At 42.4% G+C, this 19,193-nt stretch overlaps 1 protein-coding gene across 2 annotated transcripts; it reads left to right on the top strand.

The window, feature by feature from the left end:
- Positions 1–934: 934 nt before the first annotated feature.
- On the top strand, positions 935–18,525 carry ppp4r1l (protein phosphatase 4, regulatory subunit 1-like). 2 transcript variants are annotated; one of them, XM_080461750.1, is made up of 20 exons: positions 935–1,435; positions 4,937–4,981; positions 5,437–5,566; positions 7,313–7,419; positions 7,522–7,664; positions 7,802–7,948; positions 8,666–8,773; positions 9,071–9,136; positions 9,743–9,901; positions 10,662–10,786; positions 11,314–11,828; positions 11,917–12,221; positions 12,590–12,676; positions 12,799–12,984; positions 14,791–14,952; positions 15,643–15,743; positions 15,992–16,112; positions 16,727–16,861; positions 17,253–17,394; positions 17,891–18,525. In XM_080461750.1, the coding sequence occupies exons 1-20, from the start codon at positions 1,429–1,431 to the stop codon at positions 18,034–18,036; spliced, it is 2,937 nt and encodes a 978-aa protein (XP_080317876.1). In that variant the 5' UTR covers positions 935–1,428; the 3' UTR covers positions 18,037–18,525. The 2 variants fall into 2 exon arrangements, 1 of the variants encoding a protein (XP_080317876.1); XR_013935293.1 differs by having other exon boundaries at positions 1,178–1,435; positions 17,133–17,394; positions 17,891–18,291.
- Positions 18,526–19,193: the final 668 nt, after the last annotated feature.

Here is a 19,193-nt window from a genome sequence, read left to right as displayed (position 1 = left end):
TGAACAGATTGCAAGAATGATCAAATCAGTTTTAGTTATGTTAATAAACCAATAAAGCAGTCCAATCCTGATGGTTTTTGTTGTTTCTCATCTTCTCATCTTATTTACTTGTGTGTTTTGTTGCTGCTTTTGTTTTGTCACAAACAGAAAATGTTATGTGTTGGAATCTGTGTTATGAAGCATGAGCCATGTTGAGTACAATATATTTTCTTTCCATCAGGGCCCAGTTCATATGCTTATGAAATAGGAGCAAAATGTATTTATCTGAAACCATTTTTAATACATTCACTAAAAACTTGTAAAAATTTGACAATGTGTTTTGATACTAACTTACTAACTAACTTACTAACTAATCTAGATCACATTTCATATTGTTTTCTTATCATCACAAATTTAATACAACATTAAAAACTAGAAATATATAAATAATTGAATCTATTACACCTTTTAATTCCATCTGTAACATTTACTGTTATCAACACGTAGAAAATATAGAAGAGGGTCTTTTATGTCAAAAACACAACACTTTATTCAGCCTGTTGCTCTGCAAATAACTTTTTTCTTTTTTAAGCAGCTCATCTCACATCTCATGTTGAATGTCTCCTGATTACTCTTACATATTATTCAAGGATAGAACATAGCTACATTAGAAGCAATGCTAATGCTGCAGGGACATTTTAACTGGCTATCACGCTAAGTAGACCTGCACAGCAAAACTAAACAAAATCAAAACAAATTACAGCGTCCATGTTTGTTGGAGAGTCATTGACAGTTGGCCCAGATCCAGTCAGATAAATGGAGTAAAAATAGATTTTTGTGCTCCCTGAGAGTAATTGCTGTGTTTAGCAGGGCAGCGCTGCACTTCTGGTGAGCGGGTCAAAGGGGGAGCCTACCCTGACTGTGATTGGTCAATGCCTTCTATGACGTAGAGCAGGGCCAATTTCTGATTCAGTCGTCAGAGCAAGAAGGGAGTGAGGAAGATTAAAAAGGGTTTTTTTTTTTTTTTTTACTTTTGGGGCCTCATCCTAAGGTATGAGTGCCCATATTACTGTTAGAAAACTATTGGAAAGTGAATTTTGTACAATGTGGCCCCTTTAAGAGGAACAAACTTAAGAAATCTCTTCCTGGATGTCGTAACGTAAGGTTTCCCTTATGTTCGCCCTTAATGGCTGAGGGTGGACTCGCCAACCGGAGGCGGACTTCATGGCCCAAATCCACACAGGCTGTCTGATTTAGCCTCAGCTATGTGGAGTTTGTGTCGGAGCTGCGAGCCCGCGGTGGAAACATTAGTTTGAGGAGATAATCGGCCGGCGGAGCCCTCATCAGGAAGTGCTCACAGGAAGTAGTGTGCCTTTGTTTGAGTGACAGCTGAGCGGCGGTGACAGCCCACACGGGACGGCAGCCCGCAGAGCCGAGCCGACACTCAAGATGGCAGGTAATGGCACTTCTCAAACCCTCTTTTCTCCTGCACTTTGACGCCTTGCTGGCTCTCCTCGGTGCGCGATTGTGGCTTTTCGGGCCCGCGGTGGTTGAGCAGCGGTCCACACATTGCCGCTCGTTCGATATTTTTCAGGCGAAATACCAGCGGAGGGAGAGAGAAGTCAGGCTGAAAGAGCTGGACGAGCCGCGCTCGTGAACTTAGCAACCGCTAGCCTGCTAGCTTGCGAAAGCTACCAGTGGAACTGTCGAAATTGGTAACGCCGGGGGAATATTTAGACGTACTATCGCTGGATTTATGCGTAGCGTTTTTTTCACATCGCCCAATTTGTCTGCCTTTTTAAAAACTCCCGCACTCCTTCGGTCGTGTTTATCCGCGGACTGTTGTTGTAGCCGAGGCTAGCGGGTCGACCCCGCTAACGCTAGCCGAGTTGCTAAAGTCATTTCCAGCCATAAGCTGACCAAATCCTCCTTTATACCACAACAAAGGGGGCATGTTGTTCTTTGTCAGCGTGCTTCTGGGACATGCTGTTCAACGTCTCGTTAGGTTATTCGCCTCCCCGCTGAAGCAGCACGTCGAGCTTTATACGGTTTGGAGACAGCAGTTGTTTTTATATTTGGAGCACATTCCCTTGCATTGCCGAGCTGTAAACACATGCTGCTCCTCCCGGGACGTCTTTCTGGGCTCTTCTGTGGGCCACTCTGCCCTGCTATTGTCTCCTGCTTTTGGCCTGGGTGCTGTTTTTGGAGTAAATAATGGCAAACCGGCTTCCTATAGTCTTCGCTGTGTCACGCTGATATTTGTGCAAGAGCTGGAAATCACGTCTTTATGTGCCTGTCGCATTGTTCTGCGAGGTAAAAAGGAAGCGGGCTGTAAATATTGTGCTTGACCAGATCTTTCACATTTAAAGGTAATCAGAGAAACCTCCGAGTTTTCTACGTACTTAGGCGGGGTTCGGTTAAGCCAAAGCATACCCTAAATGCTGAATATGTTCAGGAAAATGTTTTGGTCAAAGAGAAGCTTTGCATTTGTTGTTGTTGCATTATTCTGATTAGCAGATGCACTAAATAGATGGTCATTCAACAGGATTTACCTACAATATGACTATATGTATAAGAGGTTTAAGAAAGAAAATATGGTTTAAAGTTTATGCATCCATATTCTGTCATGCTTTATGTAGTTCAGGGCAGCGAGGCACTAAAGCCAATCCTATCTAACTCTGGGACGTGTTGCCAGATCACCACAGAGCATACGCAAAGTTAGCCTGAAATGCAAGTTTCTGAAGGAAGCCAAAGTACCCAGAGGAAAGCCGAACATGCAAACTCTACCCCAACCATTGTGTGGCCCAGATGAATGTTCAAGATGTTTATTGTTATACCTCAGGTAGGATCAAAACATCTTACATGACATGTGTTAGAACAAGTATTTTCTTCGATGCAGAAAGAAAGGGAAGAGAATCAACAAGTTAATTATGACCACTCTGTTATGGAGTCAAGAAGTTTTCACAAGCATAAAATGTGCTCTAAGTTCTAGCATATTTTGTTTATAAAGTTCACTGTGAAGCTTCATAATTTATTAAGTCAAATTCAGGCACTGGACATGCATCGTCTCTAACCTCTGAGTGAACTACAGTTGATCAATTTAGAAGGGGAAAAAAAAACTGCATGGAAATGTAAATCCAGCAGTATTTAAAACTAGCCAGTTTGTCATAGAAATGCGGATGACATTTACATGAGCATGCGCTTCATAGTTAAACTTCAGAACAAAGTGTGCTCTAAATGCTAAAAGGCTTCCTTGAATGGTTATAAATGATGCGAACCTCATGTCATAACATGTGTTTTTGTCTAAGGGTATTGGATGCAACAAAAATATTAAAGTCAATATCAGGATAAAACATACATGTGACTAAAACTGAAGTTGAACTTGGTGTCGAAATCAAACTGCACTCGGCATTTGAGAGGTCTGTGTTTTCCTCTCAATGCTAAAAATCAGCTTGTATGCTGAATGTGTGGTATTTGTAAACTGTACAAAGTTCGAGTGCTGGATACAGGAAAATATATGAATATGTTTGAATTATTATAAAAATGAACACCTTGCACATTTTGTCTTTTTTTGTGATTTGTTTCTTTTTGATAAATGTACTTTCCATGTACAAGATTTAGAAGGATATTGTATGCTTGACTATGTACTTCATACCTAACACAGCATGAAATACAAATTATATCTGACAAGTATATAACAGGCAAACATAAATCATGTCCACGATGTACAATGAGAAACAAATGGACTCGGGTAAGCCAAGGAGACTTGTGAAGTAAGACAGTCGATAAATTCTTGTACTACGAGAGAATTGAATCGTCTGGTGAGAGACACTGTTTTTGTCTATAGAATAAAGAGACAGTACGGAGATTTACCGAATGAATATGCCCACACACTGGAGTCAGGGCTTTTGTGAGTGAAACTTGATCGTGGGGCTCAGCTCTATCATGATCCTTTCACCGAGATGAGAAAACTTGTCAGGTTTTGGATATTTTAATGTCGTATGCCCACCGTGTTTGATTTCTGCTGCCTTTAAAGGCTGCATTGCAGTGAAGTGATGTAACAATTTTCTCAACTTACAAAAGTGTTGGTGTTGTTTTATTATTTGCCTTTACACACTTAGTCATGACATCCACAGTACTGGAAATTATTTATCAAAAATGCCACTGTGGATATCATGTGACCATACTAGTCATTTGTACAAGACTGTCAGTGTTGTTATTGAAGTATGGCGTAGGTCAAAAACAACTTGATATTCACTGTTGTTCAGTCAGCCCTGCCTGCTTGAGATAACACAGGCTTTCTTCAGTACCTGTGATGAGGAAGAGAGATACACAGATGAGAGTATTCGATGGCCCCCGATATCATGGCGATCATGTTGTTGAGTTTTATTTGACACTCTTTTGGAGAGTCGTTCACCCAACTGTTGTTTGTGTTCCCGTTATACAGATGAATTTATGAAAACAAGGATGGACACAAGCCCTCTCTGAATACTAGATAAATAAGCTGGCAGTCTTGTACTGTTCTACATTGATCAATGGCGTCACGATCGATGAGGGTTTTATGGCGGAACACTTGACTTGTTAACTAATGAACGCTGTCATATTAAGAAGTAGCAACTGAATCAACACACTTATAACATCGCACACTCTCCTTCATTTAAGTAAATCTATCTCAGTCATATTTACTCACCTGATTTGTTGTATGCTGACAATGTCAGTTGGGTACATGACATTTTGCTTTTCGCAGTGTGATTGTTCAGCTAGACCTCTGTGATTCACCATCAGGCATGTTGAGGGGAGATTTTGTCCTTTCTTAGTAATTGTGAGACCGTAAACCTGCCATCCTGGAGCTCCTGTTATTTTGTGGGGAGGGTGTCGTGGAGCGATGGTATGTTGATGACATGTTTGCCTCGGGACCCCCTCCCTTCCTCAAACACTATCTGCCTTGTCTTTGCAGGTCTATCTTTATACTTTGAAGATAGCCACGATGACTTGGATGATTGTAAGTACTTCTCCAAAATCTCTTGAAACATCTTAACTTGTAGATAATTGTTTTCCTTGCACACAGTTGTCACTTAATTCAGAAGTGGTATCGATGTGTCACCTTTCTTGTGAACCTGCATGAAATTTAAAGCTGTCAAATGTATTTCCAGGGTAATGCCATGCTATTATTAGCAGTTATATAGGCCCACACTGTGAGTCGTGTGCATTGCTCCAGGCGTGGAAGCAGTATTTAGATACAGCTGCCGTGTCAGCAACTCTTTATCCGGTTGGAACATTAAATTGGAAAAACAGTTCAATTTTTTTCACTACATTCAAACAAGTTTGTTCTAGGTGAAATCTGCCGTTTGTCTTTTTGAAATGTTTAAGTGTTTTACAACACTTGTGCACATATACGTGTGCCTCAGGCTTTTGATCTAATTTCCATGGTTTAAATGTTTTGTCTTTTTGCCACAGTTGGATTTGATGACTACGGTTCAGAGTGCGACGGCATCCGCATCACAGCGTTCCTGGATGCAGGACAGGACAACCTCACTCCTCTCGGCAGGCTCGAGAAATACGCCTTCAGCGAGAATGTCTTCAACAGGTTAGTGGAGCTCGGTTATCTTTTGTGTTTTTTCTTGGACACTACAGAAACTGGAAGAGACATGAAAAATCCAACACGAAGGAGTTTATGATTTAGAGATTAAGTTGTCAAATTATGTGTATCAGTGGATATGTTGGGGTCCGTTTCCTTTGTTTGCTGCAGCTTTCCAAATGGTCAATTTCTCAAGAGTATTTATATCTATTGCACAGTTCACAGTTCTCATGTTGATATTGAAGGGGGAAACTTTCAATGGGATTCCTCAAATAGAAAAGTTTGTGAGAAATAGAACTAGAATGCTTAAAGAGTATTATTTGTTCAATGGATAATTAAACAGCTGCACAGTGCAAATGTTAAGAGAAGCAATAAGATCATAACAATGAAACGCATAATATTCACCATCAACTTTTATTTGTTTTGCACCTTTCATGTAAGTCAGCACAATTCACTATGCTGGACAGATGATTGATAAAATGATAATGACCGAACAGATGAGCAAAGAAAACAAGTACTAGACAGAAATGGAAATAAATCGCGCCAAAAGACATAAAAGATATACCCACAGCATTTATTTTTAATTAGTGAAGGGAAAAACAAACTTATAATTGCTTTAACATGAAATGTGGGAAATGGAAACTAATAATATAAATTAGTAAAATATCAAAACACAAGCTGGTAAAAAGAGGAAACATTATCAAAATCAAACATATCAAAAGTTAACATTTGTTGAATGGAGTGAAAAAATAAAAAGTGCTAAATGGTTCAAATAATGAATTGTGTTGCTTAAGGTTCACTTATTTGTTAATTTCTTTTTTATGCTGTTATTTATTTTGACTAACAGCAGAATTGCAGATTCTTCTTCAAACATTTTAACACAAGATCAATAGATTGTCTTCCCTCAAGTTTCCTCCGGATTGTTTATTTAAATGTGTTGCCCGACTCCACAATGACAGAATGTCTATAGCAATTTAATTTAGTGGAGAATATAGTGTTTTAGTAAGTGTAGAAAGCGTAAGACAACTCTGAAGTGATGCAGAAGTGAAACCTTACTGATTAAGTTGTGAAGGTGAAGTTCTCAAAACATGCAAATGGAGATTTTATTTTTTGGGTTTAAAAATAACATGATCTATTTTTATTTCATGAACATCTTCAGGCTTGAACGTACAATAAATGTTTCATATTGTAGCTTATTTGTACTCATTTGCCATAATGGAAAAAAAACGAGTTTGAAGGTTATTACTTTATTATATTATACCTCACTCGAGATTAAATTAGGCTGTGTGTGGCTTGTGGACTAAAGATACAATGTAAACCCCTGGGGATATCCCTTTGGGATTAATAAAGTATTTCTGTTCTATTTTAAATGTTGCGAGTGAACACGTGAACATTGCATGATTATTAGAGGCTATATACGTTTGTGTAGATGTTTATATTTTCCCTGCAACAGGGTGCAGGCACTTTGTCTCGTGAAAAGGTTAAAACCCTTAAGAACAAAAAAAGGTCTTTAGTTGTTTCTCAGCAGTTCAGTCACAGTGCTCCTGGAAATATTTATTACTTCTGTCGCCTCCACAAACACATTTTAGTTCCTGTCTTCAGGCTTTTTATGAACAGCCCTGCACAGTTCGAGCCCTCCCGTCACTTTGAAAGTACTTGACAGCCCTGTTAGTGCTGAGTGTTACGCTCTGTGCACTCGACACTCGAAGGTATTGGCAGGCAGCCTGCTAACTTTAGCCTGCCGTTGCTTTCTAGGCAGATCGTGGCTCGTGGTTTGCTCGACGTGCTACGAGAATTCAGCGACAATGAGAACGATTTCATCAGCGTCATGGAGACAGTCGCCAGGATGTCGGAAGATGGAGGTTGGTTTGTGTTTTTTTTTTTTTTTACTTTGCATCTGTTTGAGCTGCAGCCGGCGTTTTTCTATTGGTACATGAGGCGTGCTCTGTCTTGTGTCTCCTCAGAGCCCACAGTGCGAGCCGAACTGATGGAACAGGTTCCCAACATCGCCATGTTTTTGCACGAGAGTCGGCCCAACTTCCCAGCTGCTTTCTCAAGATACTTAGTACCGATTGTTGTCCGGTATCTGACCGATCCTAATAACCAGGTGGGTTTCATTTAAACCGGCCATGAGCCAAGCTGTGTGTTTGTATAACAAGCAGAAATCTGTTATTTGGTGACATTCACATACATGCACATGTAAATATTTAGCTCTTTACTATGACTCGACATCTTTTTTTTCAGGTGAGGAAGACGAGTCAGGCAGCACTACTTGTTCTGTTGGAGCAGGGCCTCATCTCTAAAGATGACATGGAGACCAAAGTTTGTCCAGTCCTGCTCGACCTCACAGAGCCCAACAGTGACGACGACTACAAAATTGAAGCTGTCGCTGTAAGAAAACCTTTTTGTTTTCACTTTTTGTCATGGTGGTTTAATCAATAAGTGGTGCCGGGGGACAAACTAAAATAAAATGTAGTGGGAAAAGACCCAAGCTGCAAGGGTAGCTGCTGGCTCAACCGGTAAGTCTGCTAACTTTAGTGCAGCCAGTAAATTCAATAAAGTTTCTTTTATAACTTCAGGGTGGTCAGTGAGTTTTCTAATCATCAACACAGTTTGAAGAAACCCCATTGATACAAAAATTTTTTTTAATTATGGACTACAGTAATTGAAATTAGATCAATTATTTAAATATGACAGTGTGAATATACTGCATTTATTGGTTAGGAATCAAGAAAAAAAGTTGATATTAATTAAATTTATTATGGATGAAATACTTTGTGTGAGTAGTTGATTGAATTTAAACTCACTTTCATCATATGTAGCCTTCTGCTACTTACTAAAACAACTTGATTAAACCTCACTCAATACTAATCATATGTTATTAAATCAGCCACAGCTTTCATAAATATACATAACCTCAAACACACACACACACATAATACCTGGTTTGGTTCACCCCCATGGCACATTTACTTTTTGCAACCCCATGACTTCATTTCCTCTATCTTATCTCGTTTCTATGTCACAAGTGCGGCATCGTTATGTAATTTAAACACAAGCACAGGTCATTATGTTACTAAGTGCTCTCTGTATATTTCCCTCCCGCAGATCATGTGTAAAGTAGTCACCATGTTGAGCAAAGACACAGTAGAGTATCTACTGCTGGGACGTTTCTGCAACCTGTGCAGTGATGCCAGACTCTTCCAAGTGCGCAAGGTAACAACCCCAAAACAGTTTTCTCCCCCAAAATCATATAGAGCAGAGATGGTCTGTTTTACACTCACAGGCCCAGATTGTGTGTCCTTCTGCCCCATCATGTGAATTTAATCAGACTTAAAATGAGTTTTAGCACACACTGTTGTTTTCTGAGGGAATATTAAATGTGTAATTCAAGCCAGCAGGGAAACATGCAAATCATTATCACTTACAAATCATCAGAAACTGTTGGAGTCTGTTGAATGATTGCTTAATGATGTTCTTAGTAATTTTATTTGTATTATTCTTGCATTACAGGTGTGTGCTGCCAATTTTGGAGAGTTTTGTTCAATTGTTGGTCAAGAAGCCACAGAAAAACTGCTGGTAAGCCACCCATGACTATTTCCTCTACATGTTTAATTCTTACACACGTGTAAGTAAAGTGTCCTAATACCTTAAAGTCATCTTTACAATTCACATGAGAATAAGTAAAGCAGTTTCTAGCCTCCCTTTTTTAAAGCATCTCTTAACCTTGTTCAGTACACCGGAATAATGCACTCGCCTTCAAACTAGTCCTCGAGCAGACCGTGTTAAAGAATATCCAAAAGAGACCAAGCAAGACACACTCACCACATTGTTTCCAAAATCCTGTATGAGAACGTAGCTGCAATTACTTGGACTATAAGTTAAAAAAAAAAAAAAAAAGATTATTTGTCAATCCAATCACTACTGCTTCATGTAAACACTTCTATGTGATTCGATTGTCTGATATTATAATCGGGCTGGACGTGCTGAAAACATGTTTTTGAACTAGTTGATTCCCACTGTTGGAGGTCCGTGCACCGTCACCACTTGATGCCCCATGCACGGTGAAAGAAAAATGGCAAAGCACAACTGATTGATGCAGGAGGACAAATCTGTCTAAACACTTTGTTGCATCCCATACTGAGCTGTGGTTGTTTTTTTTGTTTTGTTTTTTTGTCACCACAGATGCCCAAGTTCTTCGATCTGTGCTCAGACAGCCTTTGGGGCATCAGGAAAGCCTGTGCCGAGTGCTTCATGATGGTCTCCAACTCCACTTCTCCAGAGGTGCGACGGGCAAAACTGTCGCCCCTGTTCATCAACCTCATCAGCGACCAGTCCCGCTGGGTAAGACACACGGAAACACCGGAGAACAGGAGAATTCGCATTTCAAGGGGTTGCACTGAAATAACTTGCGTCTGCAGCACTTGTGCGCTCTGTTCAAACAAGGCCAGTCATTGCTAAAATCTTGAGTGTAAAAGTAAATTTTTTTGGTGCGTGAAATTTTCAAATTTGCTATAATAATCAAAATATTGGGACTTGAGGCTGGAAGCCGCTGTGTTTGCTTCTTTCTGGGGTGCATACAGAGGCTCAAGCGTCCTGCGAGTTTTGGCACTGGATGGCTTTCAATGCAACCTAAGTCGTTGGGGGTTAAGAGTCTTGCCATCTGTGACATTTTACGGCAGTGCATTCACAACCTTTGCAACTATGCTGAGTGTTGTGCTACGTGATCTTTGTTGTGAACTTTAAGCGAGGTTTATTGTGGTACTTTTCTTAGTTGAGAGCAGATCGAGAGCTTATAAAAGGGAGATGGAGTAGGAGGAATTCCTCTGTGGTGCACAACCACCACACCACCAGTGAATATTTACCAGGAGAATAAAGCAGATCTGTTCGCTGTGCACCCTCATTTTGATGGCCGCATTCAAAGTGCCACTAATAAACCACTCAATTGTAGTGTTCACACTTGTGATGCATGTCTCTATGTTTGGACCAAAGTGGAGAAAGAAGAGAAGCTTTGCACTTGGTTTTCCTCCAGTATTCTGCAGCATAACTTTCACAAAAATACTGTGTGTGCTGTGCAAACTGTAACAAATCATTTGTCTTGCAGGTGCGACAAGCAGCCTTTCAGTCTCTTGGGCGCTTTATCTCCACTTTTGCCAACCCCTCCAGTACAGGCCTTCACTTCAGAGAGGACGGAGCTCTGCTAGATGTCCCCAGGTGTACGTCAGACAGGTAATGTCACCTCAGGAAACACCGATCACACTATTTTCTTTCTCTCTGTCGACGCATTTTATGTTTTTCTCTTACCAATAATACACTAAATTAGCTCTTTTTTGGTTATGATCGTTTTTTAATACATTTAGCAAATCTACAGAGAATTTATTTAATCATTTGAAAAAAAATTTTTTTTACTAATAAACGGTAGCTTTTTAGAATCTTTCTTCCTGTGACAGACTTTCAACTGTTGTGTCATTAGCGAAAGGAATTCTGGTCTTAATTGTTTGGGCCTGGCTGGTTTTGAACATGACTTATCTTCAGAAAAACTCATTCAAGAATGAGCTCTTTTCTAAAATCTTTTCTGAAAATTGTGATATGGTTTGTAGATGTTTTAAGGTCTTAGTTGACACTTTGATTTGGTTTTTCAAGTAATCATGGGGATTCAGATGCGTTTCTATTATATGTGCAGTTTCTACTTTAACATCTTACAACAGGCTATTTTATAAATATAAACAGTCCATGGTCGTTTTTCTCCTTTTTAGCGACTGCTCCCTGAACTCCCTGAACTGCTCTGACATCGGCAGCTGTCACACAGAAAGAACCATCACCCACATACCTCCAAACCAGGACGGCCGCGCCACACCGTCACCGGAGTACGTGTCCACAGCTGATGGCGAGGAACTGCACAGCTTTGACGACAGCCACACTTCTGCTCACGGCGCCATGCGCGGCAGCTTGACGCACGCAAACCGCCCCACGGTGACGATCAACACTAAGAACACACGAGAAACGGAGCCAACAGATGAGAACTTTAACTCTTTCCACTACTGGAGGTCTCCTCTACCAGATATCACTGGGGAACTGGAGATGTTAACTTGTCAAACATCAGAGGATGTGAAGGACAAGGAGGAAAAAAAGGTGGACCAGGAGGAGGAGGAGGAGGAGTATGAGGAGAATTGTTCTGATTCCAAGTCGACCCATGGCAAAGCAACCAGCGACCAGATCCAGAAGGTGTTGGACTGTTTGCAACCGCACATTGATGATCCTGATGTACAAGGTGAGTACGCAGCACTGCGGCGTGTATGATGAGCTATATGCATCCAGCACCTTTTCTGACTGATGGGTTTTATGCGACTTGCCTCTAGCCCAAGTCCAGGTGTTGTCGGCAGCTCTGAAGGCGGCCCAGCTCGACAGCCCCACCGACGACGGCCCCACTGAACCCCAGTCGGAGGAGCAGCCTGAGGAGGACGCCAGCAGCCCGTCCGTTGAGAGCAAATCGGTGGAGGTTCAGTCTGAGAGTGAAGAGAGCAGCACAGACGAACAGCAGTCGATGGAGATGGAAACGCCCACAGAAGTAGAGTCGTGTCCTGTCCAGGAACAAGGGGACGAGGAGACGCAGACAGAGCCTCTGGAGGACCAGGAAGAGTCTCCTCCCAACACGCCTCTTCTGGTATTCAGATCCGTTCTAATGTTGGAGCACTCTGCTGCAGATCCTGACTGTTGTAGGGGTGGATTTATGAATCAGGGCGGGAGATTGCCAAGTCTTAAGTTGGCTCTTTTTATCAGAAGCTGACCAGACAACTTTTGTGCCCCCTCCGTCTCCTCTACCCCAATGTGTAGATACATTTACTGAAAAGGTGCAATTCAGCAATGATCAAGTTTAGACCCAGAAGGCCCTAACGCTGCAGTGGAGTCAGCAGCTATAAATGCTGCTTTAAGACAAGTACATTTATAGAGAATTAATAGGACAAAGAAAGTTTTTTTTTTTTTCAATGTGTCTGTGTGTTTCATATCTGCGTGGTTCTGTGTTTCCCTCAGGAGTCCGAGTTGATTGAAAGTGTGGAGGAGGAAGAAAAGGGGGACTCGGCTCACAGCCCGTTCTCTGAGGATAAACCCAAGATCCAGGTCAGTTTGCTCTGCTTTCCTACACACTTAATATATTGAGCAGCACATAGCACTGACATGATGTGAAAAACATTTTTTGAAAAGGCTGACTAATTATTAAACTGTTGTATTTGTGTCAGCAGAATGTCATCCCCCAGCAACTATTGGATCAGTACCTCTCCATGACAGACCCAGCCCGGGCCCAAACGGTGGACACGGAGATCGCCAAACACTGTGCCTTCAGCCTGCCGGGGGTGGCGCTCACGCTGGGGCGGCAGAACTGGCACTGCCTCAAAGACACGTATGAAACCCTGGCGACTGATGTGCAGGTAGGAACAAAAGCAAGAAGCCTCTTTAGTGTAGTTTGGGATTAGAGCCGCTGTTTGATTCTAAAACGGAACAATCACCACGTGAGAAATGGCAGCTCCTTTCTGACATGGCAACTCAAAAAAGCCTCTTTATAGTTTGGGCCTCTGGGATTTCTGCCAATAGAAGATTTTTTCTTTTCTTTTATATTTTACTGAATAAGGGGTACTGTTTCAGGTGTCACAGTTTAGCTGGGAGTTGATTCTCATCTATATTGAATTCATCTGCTCTTTCTGTTGAAAAGAACGGCCACGAACATCAGTGTTTAAGAACTGAAAAGTCTTTGACGATACTGAAGCAGGTTGCAGATCATGCGTAAACAGAATTTTATACAATAAAACAAATTTAGAGGATTGAGTGGTTTAGTGTTGCTTCGGGCTATTTTCCCAAATCTGCTATAAGATTGTCACTTGTGATACTTTTGCTGGGTTACTCTTTCAGCTCCTAATCAGTTTTTGTAATCTATGGAGATGGAGCGTGCATGGTGTGTTTTACGTCATGTTAAAAATTACATCAGACATTCTGACAGCTGCATAGAAAAGTCCTTGTAATACATACAATCATGAATCGATTGACACAAATCTCCCACATCTTAGTAACTTGTTGGACGTCAGATCCAGTCTTGGCCACAGACTGCATCATGTCGAACGGTATTTATTTTCAAGCATGTCAGATGGCGCAGTTAAAATAAACATGCAAGTAGAGACGCGTCATCTGCGTGAAATATTTGTGCGCACTACCTTGGTGTTTGAAACTGTCACACACGATTTGGCCGTGTATCTAAAGGCTTCACAGGAGGGGGCACAGAGACACGAGGGCTGGTCTTAAAAAAGGGGCTTTGTGATTAAATATAGTTCCAATGCAGTGTTATTTGTGTTCTGTGTGGTTTGCTGGTGAGACGAGTGTTGTTTCATATTAGTTCACGATTAACTCTATAGTGTCTGTTATCCATAACCATGATTAACCTATTTAATCGGATTCAAATCCCATATTTGAAACACTTCTGTCTGATTAGATCCAAATTCCCTCGGATCAAAGGAGAAAATTTAACCATGTTTATAAGCTGATCAGAGTCCAAGTTTTTATTTTTATTTTAAAAAATAACTGCTCTGGCAAAGCACAACTGTGCGATGTAGAAAACACAGCTGTTCTTCAACATATTAAAAGACTAAGTTCAGCGGTTCCACATATGTTAAGTGACGCGTTCAACCACGAGAAGCAAACGATCAAGATTGAACAAATCTAACTTTAATAGCAGCGGGTGAACCTGGATGTGGGATCGTGTGCAGATGTCACAAAGAGCCAATGTCAAAGTGCAAAGGATTATGGGATTGATTTCTTGACTGCATCAGACACAGAATTCAATAATATTGATTTAAAAAAAAAAAACAAAAAAAAAAATGTTAGCCATGTTTTGATTTAGGCCAGAGAATGACCATGTAAAAACTCTTCAGTGTGACTTTCAAAAGTCGACAAGTTCACCACGTGAGCGAGAAATGCAAATCATGCTTTACTTTAAACTTCACTCGGTGTTGCTCGTTACTTCCTCACAGCACTGAATGTCATGCTGACTTTGCATTATTGGACAGATGCAGAGGAGTTCATATAAAGTTCAGGCTTCATCTTCATATTTACATGCTCAGTAACTCCCAGCAGTTGATCTTCTGTTTGACAAGAAACCTCAAAGGCTTGTTTAACAGTGTTAGGGGTTGTTTTGTGGCTGTTGCTTATATCATTTCCTGTTGACGCGCCTGTTTTCTCGCTCCCAGTGGAAGGTGAGACGTACGCTGGCTTTCTCCATCCACGAGCTGGCGGTGATCCTCGGTGACCAGCTGACAGCAGCTGACCTGGTGCCCATTTTCAATGGTTTTCTGAAAGACCTGGACGAGGTCCGCATCGGCGTGCTCAAGCACCTCTACGACTTCCTGAAGGTAGGATTCTTCAGAGCAAGCTCCAACAACATTTTACAAACCGAACAGACAGCAGGCAGGGTTTTTATTGTAGTAAAAGTGAAATAAAGATTTCTCCCTCCAGATGGGTGCCTGGTACTTTCAAACAAAAGGTACTAATAGTTCTTGTGCTGCATGCAGCTGCGCCTGCCGATGAAGTGATTAAGATATTAAATCTGCCTGATTCCCCTTAACGGTTTCCATTTATTGTTGGACTGAAAAACACAATGTGCTCCACTGAGAATGTGTCTGCTGCCTATTGCATATGACAAAAGAGCTACAGATAGAAAATGCTTATAACACATTAATCATTGCAGACACTTTGAATGAAAAACGTGATTGGAGAAGACCATAAAAGAAAAGTATTTGTTTCTATTCAGCTGTGTAAATTGGATTGTGATGTAGAAAAAGTCCTGAACACACACGGTGTCCATGACTGTTGTTGAAGGTCCTCGAAGCCTTTGTGTGATGATATTTAGATTTCTACTACTTCTTTCTGAACCTAGATACCGTGTTGTTTAAAAATGGGAGAACTGCTGAAAGATGAAAAACGAGAGCCTTAAAGGAGCGACAGCTCTTTCATTGTATAACACTGTGAAGGAGGCTGCGTCGTTCGCCCTGAAATCTCCGGGAACCAAACTCACTTGTGACTTTTGTTTGTTTTTGTTGCAGCTGCTCCACGCAGACAAGAGGAGAGAGTATCTCTACCAGCTGCAGGAGTTCATGGTGACGGACAACAGTCGCAACTGGAGATTCAGATACGAGTTGGCAGAGTACGTTTCCTCCCGCAGCCATATGAGAAATGGAAAAATGTTTTGAATCGGAGGAGAGGAATTTCCCGTCAGACTGCCGCGGGCTGGAATTCTGTTCTTGTGACTTTGTTGTGACGGCTAAGCCAGATTATTTGCCCCGATTTAGCTTTCCTAATGTTGTCATTATTTACTTATTCATCAAAGTTGTTGTGTTGATTCCATGTGCAACGAGTGACGCGCTCTCTCCCTCTGTACCCCTCCTCTTCCAGGCAGTTGATCCTGATCATCGAGTTGTACAGCCACTACGACGTCTACGACTACCTCAGACAGATCGCGCTCACACTCTGCTCCGATAAAGTCTCAGAGGTCAGGTGGATCTCTTACAAACTGGTAAGTCTGCGGCAGATTGGTTGATTTCTGTTTTCGCTGTCGGGAGAAAGCCACTGGCGCGAGGAAAGCTGTGTCAGCAAAAACGATGGAAAGTCGGCGACGAAAGGGAAATGAATCACACAGACGGATCTTGTTCGGAGGATGTAGATGGGGGAAGTAATTTGAGCTGGGATACAAATATGCTGGAGAGCAGCCACTTGCCTCTATGCTCCTTGATGAAATTATTTGAAACATGTCATTATTTTCTTGGAGATGAGTTGCAGTTTTTAGTCAACAAACTCAATCCAGTATTAATGGAAACTCTAGGGCCTGTTTGTGACGCCTTCACTGTGTTAAATGTGTTAGAAAATGTCAAACTGACCAAAATGGTACATTTCATTATAAAACATAAACTCACTGGATAAAGATATATTCCCCAGACACCTTATTGAGTTCTACTAGTCCACTATGTTGTGTTATTTGCTACAAAAGAGAGTGAAATATGTTCACTAATTGGTTGATTGTTTAAAAAATCACCATACCGTCACAAGACGGGAAGAAACGCAGGATTTAGCACAATATGATCACGATCCTGTTCAGTCTTTTAACCGTGTCGGGTCTGGTGACACTTTCAGGTTGTAGAGATCCTTCAGAAGCTGTATGCATGTGGAGCCGACGAACTGGGCCTCAACTTCATCAACGAGCTCACCGTCCGGTTCTGCCACTGTCCGAAGTGGGTGGGCCGGCAGGCCTTCGCCTTCATCTGCCAGGTCAGAAATCCTCTTCTTCACTTGCCCGCCGCGTATAAAACGGAAGAACAGCAGCAGCGTGCAGGATGAGATGATTGAGGCGGCACCGTTTAGAATAATCATGGAGGCTTCAGGAAGCTTCTCAGCTAATGTTTGCCTTCTGGAATATTTAGAATGTCTTATCTCGGTTAAAAAAAAAAAAAGTCAAGATTGATGATCCTGGATTATTTTTTTTTTTAACCTGATGAGATAAGAATCCCTTTTCTTTTAATGACGGTCTGCGTTCGAGAAGCTTTTGTCCGGCAGCCCGTCTGTCCACATTTCTGTGCCGAGACGCCGCGCCTTCGTCCTCCTGAATGGAATTCCTCCCGCGTGACTCCGGTGTGTTGACGTTTGCGTGCGACTCCCGCAGGCCATCGTGGAGGAGGACTGCATGCCCATGGAGCAGTTCAGCCAGCACCTGTTGCCCAGCCTGCTCAGCCTCTCCTCGGACCCGGTGGCCAACGTCCGGGTGCTGGTGGCCAAGGCGCTGCGGCAGAGCGTGATGGAGAAAGGTGATCCACAATTAAAGCTTTACTGCTGCCAAAGTAGAACTGGCAACAAAAGCTGAGCAGGGTCAACATGTCAAATTAAAAGTCTTTATATTTTTCATGCGCTGTCCATGTTTATAGGCTGAGGGAGGAAACCGGAGTACAGAGAAAACTCATGCACACACAGGGAGAACATGCAAATCTCACTATTCTGTTAAACGTGACAGTTTACACACACACACACACACACACACACACACACACACACACACACACACACACACACACACACACACACACACACGTGTAAATAGAATTAAATTGTAAAAATGTGAGATTAATCGTGGGGAAAGTTTTCATTGGCAAATGTTTCTTATTGGCTCATTTTAACAATACAGCTTGTGCTCAATATTTTATATTTTGTTTCAGTCGAGGACTTTTTCACCTTTAATTTTGTCTTTAATCCTTCAAAGTTGTTGTTCTTCTCCGTCTCACTTGTTTCCTTTGTGTTTGTGTCCAGCGTACTTCAAGGAGCCGGGCTGTGCCTACGCCGACGAGCTGGAGGAGACCGTGATGACCCTGCAGTCCGACAAAGACCGAGACGTCCGCTTCTTCGCCAGCCTGGACCCGAACAAAAGCCTGATGGACACGGCTCCTCTAATCTAGCCCCACCAACCCCCCCCCCCCCTTCAAAAACAGATCCCGCCTGCCTGCCTCACCTACCTGTCTGTCTGACTAACGCACACTCGGCGCAGCCTGCAACACCAGCACCCGGCCAGATCCCCGACGGCTCGCCTGCTGGGGAGATCCTCACCAACAACCTCTCCGGTCACGTTGAGCGCCCAAGCAACATGAGACGGTGTCTGGTCGGGACGGACGTAAACGCACATTCACAAAAACAAAGAAAACAAACTTCACAGGAAAAAAATAAAAAAAATAAAATATGAGCAGGACTCAGACGTCGGCTGTGCAGCGTCGTCGCGGCGACGTACACACCTGAACTTTCCCTTCGTCACACTAACAGCATCGACTTCCTCAGTCACAGACTTGTAAAACCAGGACAGGCGCTCTCTCTCTCTCTCTCTCTCTCTCTCTCTCTTTCTGTCTCTTTTTACTCACTTCTTCTCTCTCCAAAGCTGATTCTAAGCTCAATACAAAATTAAAAAAAACAAAAAAAAATTACCCGAAAAAAAAACAAAAAAAAAATCCCCTCCCTCTTATTTACTTCTTTTTGTGGATTTCCTAACGAAGAAGCGGGCGAGGCCTGCCTGGCTCTGATGTGTGCACTAACTCAGGGGGACTCATCTGAACCTAAACAGCATTATTAGCAGCCGCTCCTGGATCCCGGGTGCAGAACAGAAGCAGCCTCCAGCCACCGGAGCAACAGACCAGCCAAAACCAAGTAGCTCTGCTGGTGTCGCGCCTCATTTCCTCTTGACCCCCCCCCCCCCCCCCCCCCCCCCCCCACATCTCCTCTGGGTTAATGTCTCTTCCCTTTTTACTTTCCTTCCTCACACCTGCTCTTCTTCTTCATCGGACCACCGAAACCACTACTACTGCACAGAGGGAACAGCGGTTCTGCAACTCAGCTATGTAACTTGATCCAAGCCCATATCTTGTGACTTTTTTCTGTGATTAACTTGACGAACTGTTGGTTGTGCCCCCCCCACCCCACCCCCCCACTTCCCCTCCACTTCCCCACTTCCCCCGCTTCGTGTCCTACAACCAAAAATGTGACACAAACGCGTCTCCCACACAGCAGGAGACGGATTAAATACCTCCGCTTGGACGTGATTGGCCAGTGTGTCGCGCTCGCATGTGTG

Source organism: Lipophrys pholis (genome assembly GCF_963383615.2).
Source record: "Lipophrys pholis genome assembly, chromosome: 4".
NCBI lineage: Eukaryota > Metazoa > Chordata > Actinopteri > Blenniiformes > Blenniidae > Lipophrys > Lipophrys pholis.
This window is presented reverse-complemented; position numbering and strand designations above follow the sequence as displayed.